This window comes from Populus nigra, chromosome 17 (genome assembly GCF_951802175.1).
Source record: "Populus nigra chromosome 17, ddPopNigr1.1, whole genome shotgun sequence".
Lineage (NCBI taxonomy): Eukaryota > Viridiplantae > Streptophyta > Magnoliopsida > Malpighiales > Salicaceae > Populus > Populus nigra.
Window position 1 is genome coordinate 167,361 of NC_084868.1, and position 14,450 is coordinate 181,810.

The window sequence follows — 14,450 nt, forward strand, 5'->3', positions numbered from 1 at the left end:
AGATTTACTGTGTTTGACTTGTTTGTAAAAGTTCATTTCTTACTTTTTAAACAAACACATGGTGCCAACAGGTTAAGAGCCCGTTGTTTTTTACTTTTAAAATTATTTTTGAAAAAAATTTAAAATTTTTTAATTTTTTTAAAATTAATTTTTTAATTATTTCAATCAATTTAAAAGTAAAAAACTCTTTCAAAGATATTATTAAAACCTTCAATAAAAATCTATAAAACTTTTTTAAAAAATTACATTCTGTTTTTAAAATATATTGTATAAAAATATTATTTTAATATATTTTAAATTAAAAGAAATACTTAAAAAAAAACATGTGCTTTGAAAGACACTTAGAATTGAAAATAAATAAAATAATTAAGGTAAGGGCTGGGGCATGCATTGGACGGCGGTAGTAGTTGTATAATAAAAGGAGCCACAAGGGATATTCGAAATGGTTAAATTAAATTAGAAAAAAAAAAAAAACCTTCGAGAAGAATCGCGTGCCCGCATGATGCACGAGGGGGAGTCGAGAGCGATCGGTTACTGCTCTTGAGTAAATTCTTCTTCAGTCCCTCAGATTTCAATGTGAGTATAGCATAGCTCTTCGTATTTGAAAATACATAAATTATCTCCTTCACCATAAATTTTATTGGGCCGGCTCTTTAATTGATGAGCGAACAATTTTTCTCTCAGAATCAAGGGACTAATTTATATGATATCAAATAAAAAGGACTAAGTTACAACCCGTCCTAAGAATAAGATACTAAAACTAACCTGCTCAACCCTTCTCTACTATTTTGGTAATTTTGTATGGAAAAAAATCACGGGAAAGGAGAGGAGACCAATGGCGAGGTGCTACGTGTGTAGCTGGCTGGTATTATGGTAGTAATTATTTTTTAAATTTAAGTGGCTTTGCTGCAAAAGCAGCGGTTTAAACGGCGTCTGAATCAATAATAAAAAACCAATTTAGTAAGGAGGAGCACAAGTATTTTTATAAATCAAACGGCCAGAGACGTGGTTTCTGAGTATCAGATCCAAGTTCGGTTTGAATAAAGAGAGAAGAAAAGGAGAGCCTGGGAGTCTTCTCCTCCGAGATTGTTTCGATTGTCAGTTATCTTCCTCCATTCACCATAGCCATAGCCATAGCCTAGCATAATCGCTGTGGTTCTTCTTCTATTCGTTAATTAATTGGTTTCTTTTATTGAATCAGAAAGAAGTTAGAAATAAGAAATGGGGAGCCCAGGACAGAACGCATGGAAATTGGCGGATCATCCTAAGCTTCCGAAGGGGAAGACTATTGCTATGGTGGTTTTGGATGGTTGGGGTGAGGCTAAACCTGATCAGTATAACTGCATCCACGTCGCCCACACTCCTACCATGGATTCCTTCAAAACTGTACCTTTCTTCTCCTTCCTTTTCTATCAATTATTCCTAATAACTGCATCCATCAATTTCAATGATCAATGATTGTTGTTTGGAATTGGATAGACTGCCCCTGAGAAATGGAGATTGATTAAGGCCCATGGTACTGCTGTTGGGCTTCCAAGTGAGGATGACATGGGCAACAGTGAAGTTGGTCACAACGCTCTTGGTGCTGGTCGCATTTTTGCCCAAGGGTATCTGACTTAACTAATCTCTTCACTTCACTTATCTTCTATTTTTTTTCAATCTTCCTATGCGGATACTTGTCTCCCCCAATGGTGTCTTACGTAGTTGCTTCATTCTCTTGCGAGCTCACGGATAAAAAACAATCTTTTTATTTATTTATTTACTTGTGAATGTAGAGCCAAGCTTGTTGATCTTGCTCTTGCCTCGGGAAAAATCTACGACGGAGAGGGATTTAAGTATATTAAGGAATGTTTTGACAACGGCACCTTGCATCTCATTGGGTTATTGAGTGATGGTGGTGTTCACTCAAGGCTTGATCAGTTGCAGGTGAGTTTTGTTGTTGATCTCTTTCCTTATCTTGCTTGGCTTGTTCTCTCGAAATCATATTAGTATTTTTCCTAACGCTTTTTCTCCTTCTTCTTCTTTTTTTCTTTCTGCAGTTGTTGCTAAAAGGTGCTGTTGAAAATGGTGCAAAAAGAATCCGTGTTCACATTCTCACTGATGGCCGTGATGTTTTAGATGGGTCAAGCATTGGCTTTGTGGAGACTCTTGAGAAGGACCTGTCAAATTTACGTGAGAAAGGTATTGATGCACAAATTGCATCTGGTGGTGGTCGCATGTATGTTACAATGGATCGTTATGAGGTATGCTTGTAAATTCTGTTCTTTCTTGAGGAGAAGAATGCCTGTGATGCTTCTCATTTTATGGTCTATTCTTGTATGAATCTGTGTTTGTTTTCCCGCTCTATATTTTGTTACTTAATTTCTATAGAAACTCAACACTTACATGATATCTTCACACCATTAGGGGCTTAGAAACCTCTATTTCCCTCCAAATGAGGGGCAACGTGGACAGAGGAAAAAAGGATCTAGTCAAACTGAGATTTTGGGGAGGAATGGATCACTCTTATCCAATCTGGTCTTTATGGGTGGTAACTAGTGGCATGTAGTTCGTATATTAATGATGTTCCTGCAAACCAATATGATGCAAATTAAGACTTTCTTTTAATAAGGTGAGGGTAAAAGAGGAAGGGGGAGACTAAAAATTTACGTGGATGGAAGAGGCATCAACCATCAAATGATTTAAGCTATCTTTTTTTATCAAGGAGGATTTAGTTTATGGTCTTGTTGAATGGTGTAAAAGTATAGTCTAAGCTAAATAGTTTGAAACTAAGGCTTTGTTTCTGATGATGATAAGATGAAGTCTAAATGGATGTCTTTCCTTTAGAAGTTGGGAAGTAATTTGCATGTTTTTCAAAAATGATCTTTTCTTTAAATGATGTTATAGATATCAGTCTGTGTGTCTCTTTACAGTTATAGATTTAGCATCATTTCTTCGTGCATGTCTGAACATTTTCTGTAAATCTTCTGCAGAATGATTGGGATGTGGTGAAACGAGGATGGGATGCCCAAGTTCTTGGTGAAGCCCCATACAAGTTTAGAAATGCAGTAGAAGCTGTCAAGAAACTGAGGGAAGAACCCAAGGCAAATGACCAGTACTTACCTCCTTTTGTCATTGTTGATGAGAGTGGAAATCCTGTGGGACCAATCAAGGATGGTGATGCTGTTGTCACATTCAACTTCCGAGCAGATCGCATGACTATGCTTGCTAAGGCGCTTGAATACGAGGATTTTGACAAATTTGATCGGGTTCGAGTTCCTAAAATCCATTATGCTGGAATGCTTCAATATGATGGCGAGTTGAAGCTTCCAAGCCACTACCTTGTTTCTCCTCCTGAGATAGATAGGACATCTGGTGAATACTTGGTGCACAATGGCATTCGCACCTTTGCTTGCAGGTGAGCTAGAACCATTGATAGAATGGTCTTTGCCTTCATCAAACTGTTTAAATTCCTTTCTTGTTTCTATATGTGTGTGCATCCTCAGCTATTTTAGCTGCTTTGGTTTGCAAATAACTTGATTATAAATCAACAAGCAAACTCATTTCGTAACCATATTTTGGTAGAATGATTAAACACGAGTCATTAGGGGGCTTTACTGTAGGCCTGCATCTTAATCATATGCTGGTTTCTTTCAAGTAATGTTTGTTTGGATAATGCAATTATTCCATCTCACGACTCTTTGATTCCCTGGTCCAGCCTTGTGGCTTATCTAACTTTGGCATAGGAAAGTTGCGTATTTATGAAGGTATAAGGTATAACAGATTCCTTAGGTGGCTAATTATCTGTGATGGAAAATTTGACACTTTTGCTACTTCAACTAGTTTTATAAATTGTCTGTTCAAGTATGTTGAGCATAAATCTATTTCTCCTCTTTGCCATCTTCTGGAAAGTTTTAAGTCCTAGCTATTTTCTTACATATGTTCGGGTTTTTGTACAACAGTGAGACTGTCAAATTTGGCCATGTCACTTTCTTCTGGAATGGAAATCGTTCTGGTTATTTTAATCAAGAAATGGAGGAATATGTGGAAATTCCAAGTGATGTTGGAATTACCTTCAATGTCCAACCTAAGATGAAGGCAATAGAGATTGCTGAGAAGGCAAGGGATGCCATCCTTAGTGGCAAATTTGACCAGGTAATTAATGCCTTGTATAATGTGATGAATGAACTCTCATTTCTTGTTGAACTGGTGACTGATATGTTGTTTCACATGATTGTTTAGGTTCGTGTCAATCTACCAAATGGTGACATGGTGGGACATACAGGAGACATTGAGGCCACAGTCGTGGCATGCAAGGTTGCTGATGATGCTGTCAAGGTACAACTTCCTTGCTGTTAGATCTTTTTTTCTTTTCTTTTTCTTTGAACTTGATTGTTGTATGGTCTATGCTACCATTATTTCAGGCTAACTTGTGTGCTGGTCCATCTGGTATGGTGTCATCCATCTGTGTGGATGCTTTTATTCTTATTAATTTCATTCGCTCATCATTTGGACAGCGACAATGAATTAGTAGTTCTCAGGAAATACCACCAGGGAATTTATTTCTCTTCAGAATAAAGCTAACACAATTAAATGAATTACAAGAGCCAGCCCACGTAGCAAAGCATTAGTGTACTTGGAAAGTGGTTAATAGTAACCGTGTTGCTGCCATTTTTTTCATTTTAGACTTGATAGTGAAGGTAAAAAAGTTGTCCTCCAGTGCAATTTATGTGAATATCAAAGCTGCCCCCAACTTTGGACAAATAAGCGTTAACTAGGGGCTGATGGAGGGGAAAAAATTAGTAAAAAGGTTTATGAACAACGCCTAGATAGAGATGTGAACATGAAATTAGTAACTGTGCATTTTCAATGAGCGAGTTGTATAATTTCTGTTTGACTGTTTGTCCCTTCCTCATTCCTGGCATGCTGTATTTTCTTTGTCCTGGCATTTTGTTACCTTGTTGTTGACTGGAGATATGCTTTACCACAGATGATCATTGATGCAATAGAGCAAGTTGGTGGAATCTTTGTAATTACTGCTGATCATGGTAATGCTGAAGACATGGTCAAGAGGGATAAGTCTGGCAAACCTCTTTTAGATAAGAATGGCAGCCTTCAGATACTCACTTCCCACACTCTTCAACCAGTAAGTAACAAATAGTGTCTAATATTCCCATTGAAGGATTGGATTTAATAGCATGGTGGTTTCATTGGTTATTGTTCTCCGTTTGCTTGAGTTGATATAGAGTCAACCGATTAAATATGCCCCCTTCCTGTGTAGGTGCCTATCGCAATCGGAGGGCCTGGACTGGCCCCTGGTGCCAGGTTCCGCAATGATGTTCCCACTGGTGGACTTGCCAATGTAGCTGCAACCGTGATGAATCTGCATGGATTTGAGGCTCCTAGCGACTACGAGCCCACTCTGATTGAAGTTGTCGATAACTAGGAGAAGGGAAGCATAATTAAAACACATCAGGAATCCCATAAATTTTGATTTTAAGCAACTATAATTGCAGAAGCCTGTTGAGAACTATGTATTATCCGGTAAAATAAGTTGTAATTTTGATTCTGCCTGGTGGGCTTTCCATTTCCCAGTTGAGACTTGAGAGAGAACATTGTAATTTCTGCCCCCTCGGTGGATGACAGAATTGTATTTCAAATGGCGGTCTTATTAGTGATTGTGCTCTTGTTTGTGATGATATCATGACATCCAGTTGCCTATAAGCTGCGAAGGAGCACTGTCTGTTTTGGAATGAATGCCACGAAGATTTATTAGCAATACAGTCTCTGTCTTAAGATCTCTTGAATGCATTAATATTGAAAGCATAAAAATGATCGCGGCATTATCGTCTAGGCAAACAAGGCTTTAATTGTTGCAGCCAGTGGGTGACCTTGAATCATTTGAGAGGCTGTTAGAAAGTGTAGACGAGTCTAGCGTTAGATGAAGTTATTTTTTAAAATGTTTTTTATTTTAAAATGTATTAAAAATGTTATATTTTTTTATTTTTTTAAAATTATATTTTAGATTAGTATATCAAAACAGTCCAAAATATATATAAAAACTTTTAATTCTAAAAAAAATTAAAATTTTAAAAAACAAGAGATGACATGTATTTCCAAACACTCTCCTATAGTAAGTTTAAAAGTGTTTTTTTAATATATATATATATATATATATATTAAAATCTCCAATATTAGATTTCTTTTTATTTTTAAATTATTATATTAAAATCATTAAAAATACTGAAAAAAATATGAATTTATATTTTCTTTAAATAAACACTTTTAAATATAATACATCCACCGAATGGGTCCCGACTTGGAACTCCATAATCAATTAGTTAAGGGGTCTTGCATTTATTTTATTTTATTTTATTCTTGGATCACTAGCCAACCATGGTGATGAATATATAAATAAAGTTGTTGGAAAATCAAAATAAAATAAAATATTTTGACCTCAACGTTACTCAACCGGAGGGGATAGACGACCGCACGCTCCTACCCTATCCGTTGGATTGGACCCGACGCAACCCTCCCTCCCTCCTTCCCTTCCTTATTTGAATTTCAAAATAAAGCAGCCACGCTTCTCCCTGCAAACCGAGGGAAATAACCTTTATTACTCCAGCGAGGATGTCCTCCTCCTCCTCCTCCTGTCCAATTGTATATGTGTGTATATATATATATATATATATAATAACATATATATAATAACATATATATATATATATATATATATATATATATAATAACATAGGGTTCCTCCTCCCTCCCCCATCACCATCACCATCACCATCACCATCACCAATCCAACACAATCCAGATTACGAAAGATGGAAAAGTATGAGAAACTGGAGAAGGTCGGGGAAGGCACCTACGGCAAAGTCTATAAAGCCAAAGACAAACTAACAGGTCAGCTCGTTGCTCTCAAAAAAACTCGGCTTCAAATGGATGAGGAAGGCGTTCCCCCTACCGCTCTCCGCGAAGTTTCTCTTCTTCAGATGCTCTCTCAATCTCTCTACGTCGTCCGCCTCCTCTCAGTCGAACACATTGACGCCAACAACTCCTACGACGACTCCAAATCCAATCTCTACTTGGTTTTCGAGTTTCTCGATACGGATCTCAAGAAATTCATCGATTCTCACCGCAAAGGTCCCAACCCTAGACCTCTCTCCCCTTCCCTCATCCAGAGCTTCCTCTTCCAGCTCTGCAAGGGAGTTGCTCACTGTCACAGCCACGGTGTGCTTCACCGCGATCTCAAGCCTCAGAACCTTCTTCTTGATCAGGAGAGAGGGATTCTTAAGATTGCTGATTTGGGATTGGGTCGTGCCTTTACTGTGCCTCTTAAGAGTTATACCCATGAGATTGTCACTCTTTGGTATAGGGCTCCTGAGGTGTTGCTTGGTTCCACTCATTATTCCATCGCTATCGATATGTGGTCTGTCGGTTGCATTTTTGGTAATATAATTTAATGTGATCAATTTGATTTTGATTTGTTGGTGCTCGATGAAAATCTCGTTTCTTATTGCATTGATTGCAGCTGAAATGTCGAGAAGGCAAGCTCTGTTTCCTGGAGACTCCGAGCTTCAACAGTTGCTTCATATTTTCAGGTATGCTTCTCTCGTATTCATCTAATTTAATTTAATTTTGCGCTTTATAGATAAAAAAAAATCATAGTTATTAAACCTGGTTTTAAATTGATTCAATTAAGAGATTGGATTTCGGATTTTATATGTTAACTCGGATCAACTTGAAAAATTTTTAAAAAAATTAAAGTTATAATATTTTATATTCAGAAATTAAGAAAAAATTTATGTAAATATAGACTATACATATTATAAATAATAAAATTTTAAAGAATATTTTAAAAAAAATTATCCCACATTAAAAAATAATTTTTTTCTTGGAAATATAGAGTATATATTTTAATGAATTTTAAATTTTACATGAAAAAACATAGTTTTTTTTTCTTATGAACATAAAGTATATATATTAATAGGTTTCAAATCCAACATTAAAAAAAGATTATTTTTTTTTCTTAGGAGCATAGAGTATATATACTAATGGGTTTTAAATCTCACATTAAAAAAATACTATGTTATCCTTTTAAGTTGAAGTATTTAAACCAAAAGGTTTTTTATCTCAGAAAACGATAACTTTTTTTTCTTAAAAACATAAAGTATATATACTAATGAGTTTTAAATCCTACATTTGATGGGGAAAAAAAACATCGGGTCTTGCCCGGGTCATGGGTTGACCCGCCTGGTCAACTGGGTTTGGCCGGATTATTGCACCGGCCTGTTTTTTAACAAACCCGGACCGATCCAGCCCCCGAGTCGACCTGTCGGTCCGGATTTAATAACTATGAAAAGAATGGCTTTTGCACTTTACCATGCATTTACTTTTATAAATTACGTAAGCTAATGTCTACCGATTAATTCCAAGGTTGTTAGGAACACCAACTGAAGAGCAGTGGCCAGGAGTTACTTCTCTTAGAGACTGGCATGTCTATCCCAAATGGGAGCCTCAAAACCTTGCACAAGCTGTTCCATCTCTTGGACCTCAAGGGGTGGACCTCTTATCGGTAACTACTGCTGCTGCTGCTATAAGTGCATGCTTTTTTCCAATTGCTGGCTTCTTGTTTTATGGGTGGCAAAGTGCACCTCAATAGCTGGATTGTCATGTTGGCTTGAATTGAATGTGAATGTGGCACTTGCCTAGCTTCTGCGCTGGAATTGTTGTTGCTCTCCCATAGATGTACTTCTCCAGCCCAAGAGTAAGTTTGTCCCATATCGGTTAGAATGAGAAACCAACCTTATTGGCTTACAACGGTATCTTATTTAAAGTCTAGCCTAAAGGCAAGGTTTCTTATTTTAACCAATGTGGGACAAACATATATTTTAATGTACATGTTTGTCCCATATTAGAATGTATATAATATTGTTGCTAATATATATATATATACATTCTCATTCTTGACTCTTGATATACCAAGACTATATAAGAAGTATTTCTGATGTGAAAGGTCTATTAATAATGGATCACAGAGCATGCTCAACTCTTAGAATAGAAGTTCTGATACCAAGTTGAATTTAAGAGAGGGAGTGAGACAATACAAGGAGAATTGTATTGAATGGTATGATTTGTTTACAAGAGGGGTATCCTATTTATAGTCTAGTCTAAGGGGAGTGTTCTCATTCTAACTGATGTGGAATAAACAGACACGTTAACATATAATGTAATAGTGTATATAATGTATACATTAGTACCAACATTATATACAACCTTGGCAATCCATCAGCAAAGAAGTTCTTATCCTTTTCAAGCCAAGGTATATAATGTATATGCTTGTCCCACATCGGTTGGAATGAGAATGTATATAATATTGTTGCTAATGTATATACATTCTCGTGTTATCTTGAACTAATTTTTAGAATATAGGGTATGAATCAAGTCAGCTTGATGTTTGATGATTATCAAAGTACATGGTTTACAATATAGGTGACACGACTGAAATTTGGCCAAGAAATACTATAGGCTGGTGAGGTTTACGCTGATTTAAATATTTTTTCACAAATGGTTGATTTTGTCGTATTACTGATATGCTCACACTGACAAATGACAACGCAGATCGTACTGTTTTGGAATATTGTCAGGATTTATGTATGTTCTTTAATCACTTTTTTGCTCAAAAGTAACAAGTAGAGCCGGATTATGACAATAATGTGGATGAGAACATGAAATCAAATTTTACAAGTGATGTGAGTAGGAATATGCAAGTTCTACGTTTCTAAGATACTCTAATAAATTTCTTTACCAAATAGGTTTAGTCCTGCAACTACGGTTTCCAAGCTGGCTACTGATCCATCACTTTGGCTCTTCTTCGTTTGCCAATATCACCTCTATATTGGGATACTAATATCATGTTGTGTTGGATAATGCAGAAGATGCTCAAGTACGATCCAGCTGAAAGAATCTCGGCCAAAGCAGCTATGGATCATCCCTATTTCGACAGCCTTGACAAGTCGCAGTTCTGAAGCTACAAGGTTTTGGGAGATTTTACTTTTTGCTTCCATCATGCATTTTCTAGGATTAGATGCCTTTATGTAAAAGATGTTTGGTTCATCGTCTTGGTGATGTAACTTTTGAACTTTGTCACAACTTATATGATATATTTTTATTTTTATTTTTATTTTTGCAATTTATGCGTACAATTAATCTTTGCGCGCCAAATTTGCAAGATTTCATCTATTATTTTTTTAAGAATGAAATTAATCTCTGGATAACTGCTGATCAAGTGTAAAATATCGCATGTATTTGTGAATGGCGATTCAGTTGTTCACTGTTCATGCCTCTCTCCATGTTTTACATGATATTTAAATGTTCATTGTTGAAGGAATGGGTCCAGGTGTTGTAAGGTCTTCTATATTGTTGACTTTCGTTAGTAAAATGAAGTGTGATGGACATTTAGATTGCTCATGCACTCAACTTTGTGTTGCCTCTGTCATATCTTGACTGCATGTAAATGCATTACTAAGTTCTGATCACTATGTCTTCCAAGAACTTGCAAAGGAAAGGTTTGAGTAAATATATCTGTTGCAGTGAAATAAAACATGTCACTGAACATTACTTTTAGAAGCTAATTTAGTGTGTTCACACAGCATTGTTTTGCATGGATTAAGGTTTTCAGAGAAGCTTATAATGCCTTGCAAGAAAGTCTTTGGTTGGTTGTGAATACAGCAGTAACTAGACTAGAGGTTTCCTGAGGAGTGAAGTTTGCTAGATTTAGTTACACTTGTTGCTGCATGCATACGCTTTCATGTTTTGTTTATATCGCAGCTAGTATTGCAATGCAAAATGTGGGCAAGCATCTCCCTCTTTTTTTCTTTTCTTTTTTTGAAGCAGAATTTGTACATGAGAAGAAGCAGCAGAGTACTAGATAGAATATTGTTTGTAGTGGATGGTAGACGTCTTTCCTTTGCTGGGCATCCAACGTTTTTCTCCCTTCACTTGCGAACTATTCAGGATGCCCTTCTCTCCCCCTCCATGGCTTGAGAATCTGAAATGAGCAGAGCAAACTAGCATCAACACACATAAGGGCACCTGCATTGTTGAACTCTCCACAGTAGTTCGGTGCTGAGAATATGGTGACCAGCTGTCTGTCTGCGAAGAATTCATAGCCATCCTCGACTACCTGTCAATCATTTCCCATCGAAGAACACCTTGGGTTATTTATCACATTATTATTCCTGGTACAAGTATTAGGGCAGGAATTGGAAGGTAATGGACTTGATCTGAAGAAAGGGGGAGAGCAATCAAGGAATACCTGGTGAGCTCGGCATACGAGATCGAGATCATGTTTCTTTAAGAACTCGGTGACCCTATCAGCTCCGAAGGTATAGGAGACACCCCTATCATTATCACCCCAACCCTTGGTGTCTCTATCAGGATCAGACCAAAGGAGGTCACACAAGAGGCCCTGGTCTGGCACGTCTGCTGGCCTCTCTATAGCTCTGATCTGATCCAAGCTATCCATTTCCGGTGAGAGTCCACCATGCATGCATAGGATTTTGTCATCGACCACTGCAGCCACCGGTAAACAATTGAAGCAGTCCGTGAAAGTTTTCCATAGACGGACACTGAAACGACGCTTGCACTCATCATAGAATCCATATATTCTGTTGATAGAAGCACATTCATGGTTCCCTCGAAGAAGGAAAAAATTGTCAGGGAACTTGATCTTGTAAGCAAGGAGAAGGCATATTGTCTCTATACTTTGTTTTCCTCTATCTACGTAGTCTCCAAGGAATAGATAATTGGAATCTGGTGGAAACCCGCCATACTCAAACAATCGCAAGAGATCTGGATATTGGCCGTGTATATCACCTGCAAACAACCAGAATACTAACAGCAATATGTATCAAGTGTTAAACAGGATCGGCATGTAATTCTTCTGCAGAGATATGCGAGTCCAAAAGGGTGTCATTTTTGCGGGGGCCAATTCGCAAAATGTTGCCTTATTAATCAGTTCTATGAGATAACTCTAACATCTATCTAACATTGTAAATGGAAGATGAGAATTGCAGACGAAGATAGAATGCTTATTATAGTCAATGGCCAACATAAAGATGGAACAAGATCAAACAAAAAGGCAAACAAATTGATATATAGATTGCGTAAAACAGAAAAAAGGCAATTGATTGTGGAATTCCGATTGAACAGGCAGAAGAACAAGATGGGAAAGGGGGTGGATGAAGGAAGGAAGAGAAAGATGTACCACAGATGTTGATGGGAGCTTCTAATGCAAGAAGAACAGGTTGAGCAAGAAAGACTTGCTTGGCGGTGACACAGAGTTGGTGGATTTCAGGTTCAGTCAGCTGGATGCGTTTCCCTCTATTATTCCTTCCTTCCAGCAACCTCTGTATCAGCCCTTCCAATCCCTCCATCCCAACCCTTCCCTTCTTCCTCCTTTTATCTACCAACATTCTGCTCCAACGTAGATTTGATCTCTCTCTCTCTCTCTCTCTCTCTCTCTCTCTCTCTCTCTCTCTCTCTCTCTCTCTTTTCTCTTTGTAATCAGTTTGGCCTCCTAACTAATACTAAGATAAAATAAATAGATAAATAAATGTACAATGTCTAGGCAAGGCAATGAAATGAGGACGCAAACAAGTATCCCTTCATTCTTGATTAAGTTAAAAAGTACATGAAAAGAGAAAGATGACCTGTTGGATGATATAGAGAGAGAAAGAGAGAGGGAGAGGGAGAGGGAGTTGGCGAAAGAAGCGCAAGAGTTGAAGATATATTTAGGGTGAAGAATCAGCTTCTCCCGACATCCATGCCAGCTGCGGACTGCCTCCATCCATTTTGCTCTCTTCCTTGAGAAGCCACCTTCTGCCTGTCTCTCTGCCTGCTGCCAAACCCAAATGCAATCCACTCATTAGATAAGGCAGCTTTCTTCTTCTTCTTCTAATTAACAGCTACTGCTACTACTCATAATAATCATGCAAGGCATGATCATACAGCCCTGTCTTCTTCTTCTTTTAAAAAAACAAAAAACAAATAGTTAATTAATTCCCTAATTTTTGGACATCGTGGGTATCCACTATTATTTATACCCATGCAGCACCAGTTAAAAAAATGGCTAAGACTTTTTTTGTTTCGAATGAAACGTGATATAACCCGTTTTCTCAAAAAATCAGAAACAACAAAGCATGTTGTTCTTGATTTTCTTGGGAACGCGGATGGTACCGCGTTGCCAGAGCCACTTCTACTTTTAAAAGCATTCATAAAGATGGTTTTTTAGCAGCAAAATAAATTCTAAATAAATGCCATGGTTTATGAATTTGTGAGCTTGTACATTAACAAAAACACCAAAAGAGAAGGATGTCTCGATATACTCCTGGTTATAAATGTCTATTAATTGGAATAGTGATTTCACAAAATTATTTGCTCAAAAAAAAACATTAAATTACGCATTAGGGACAAGGATATGGTGGTTTTTTTACCATGATATAATTGTTTTTAATAATTTGTGCAAGGTTAGGTTAGCACTTTTGTTTTTTTTAAAACAATGAAATTACTAATTTAACACTGAAATAAAAACAAATTAATGTTTTTCAATCAAACAAGGGTGTTATAGTTTTTTTAATTTTTTCAAAATAGTAAAATTATTTTATTGCTCCTAGACACAAAATCAACATAACTCTATTACGTGAGTTTTTTTATATATATATATTGGTTTTAGTGATGATGTGAAGGTTACCTAGGATCATTATTGTATTTGATCACATTATAAATATTATTATAAAAATAATGGTGCGTACATAATGGAAGGCCCCCACACCTATCGAGTAGCAATGCATGGTTGTCCAGTCATCAAATATCATTTTTCATTGCAATGTTTAAAAGGTCTCAATGCCCCCTACACAATGAGGTAGTGCATGCTCCTAATGCACCTTTGGTTTTGCCGCAACCATTTTCTTCTTCCTCTTCTTCTTTTTTCTCTCATCCTCTAATCATGTGCTAGCCCTTTTAATTTTTTTTTCCTTCGCATTTAGTTCATATCCTTTTGATTATTACTTTTTTATTTTTAATAATCTATAAAATTACTTATGATTTTCAATCTCACCCCTTCTATTTTTTAATCTTTTAAATTTAATCCTCATTCTTTTAATTGAGATTAATTTTTAACTTGTTTATATATAATTTCAATCTCTTTGATTTTTTTTTCAATCAAATTTGATACCTATTTTTTTATTTCTATCTTAATTGCTTTGACAAGTTTTTTAAATTGATATTTTTTTCATAATTTCATCTTTTAAAATTAAAGTAGTTGTGAATTTAGCTTCTTAATTAAACCTAAATTAAATCTAGAATTTCACACGTTGTGAGTTTTAGATATTAGACCAAGTTTAGGAATTCACTAAGGTTTACTTCTTTTTTTAAGCTAATGTTTTTTTTTATCATCTAATTTT

The 14,450-nt window shown here is 36.4% G+C and overlaps 3 protein-coding genes across 4 annotated transcripts; 2 read left to right on the forward strand and 1 right to left on the reverse strand.

The window, feature by feature from the left end:
• The first annotated feature begins 920 nt into the window (after positions 1 to 920).
• LOC133677292 (2,3-bisphosphoglycerate-independent phosphoglycerate mutase) lies at positions 921 to 5,678 on the forward strand. Its single transcript, XM_062099230.1, has 10 exons — positions 921 to 1,097; positions 1,202 to 1,386; positions 1,480 to 1,607; positions 1,776 to 1,926; positions 2,040 to 2,243; positions 2,973 to 3,397; positions 3,942 to 4,134; positions 4,222 to 4,317; positions 4,970 to 5,125; positions 5,261 to 5,678. Exons 2-10 carry the CDS (start codon positions 1,222 to 1,224, stop codon positions 5,423 to 5,425), a joined length of 1,683 nt encoding a protein of 560 aa, XP_061955214.1. The 5' UTR covers positions 921 to 1,097; positions 1,202 to 1,221; the 3' UTR covers positions 5,426 to 5,678.
• Positions 5,679 to 6,726: 1,048 nt separating this feature from the next.
• On the forward strand, positions 6,727 to 12,000 carry LOC133676771 (cell division control protein 2 homolog C). Of its 2 annotated transcripts, XM_062098508.1 has the most exons (5): positions 6,727 to 7,434; positions 7,517 to 7,586; positions 8,422 to 8,560; positions 9,921 to 10,022; positions 10,882 to 12,000. In XM_062098508.1, exons 1-4 carry the CDS (start codon positions 6,810 to 6,812, stop codon positions 10,011 to 10,013), a joined length of 927 nt encoding a protein of 308 aa, XP_061954492.1. In that variant the 5' UTR covers positions 6,727 to 6,809; the 3' UTR covers positions 10,014 to 10,022; positions 10,882 to 12,000. The 2 variants fall into 2 exon arrangements, with proteins under 2 accessions (XP_061954492.1, XP_061954491.1); XM_062098507.1 differs by lacking the exon at positions 10,882 to 12,000 and having other exon boundaries at positions 6,728 to 7,434; positions 9,921 to 10,168.
• LOC133676770 (uncharacterized) lies at positions 10,654 to 12,931 on the reverse strand. Its single transcript, XM_062098506.1, has 3 exons — positions 12,254 to 12,931; positions 11,303 to 11,862; positions 10,654 to 11,170 (listed from the first exon to the last, which is right to left on the reverse strand). Exons 1-3 carry the CDS (start codon positions 12,459 to 12,461, stop codon positions 10,994 to 10,996), a joined length of 945 nt encoding a protein of 314 aa, XP_061954490.1. The 5' UTR covers positions 12,462 to 12,931; the 3' UTR covers positions 10,654 to 10,993.
• Between the last annotated feature and the right edge of the window lie 1,519 nt (positions 12,932 to 14,450).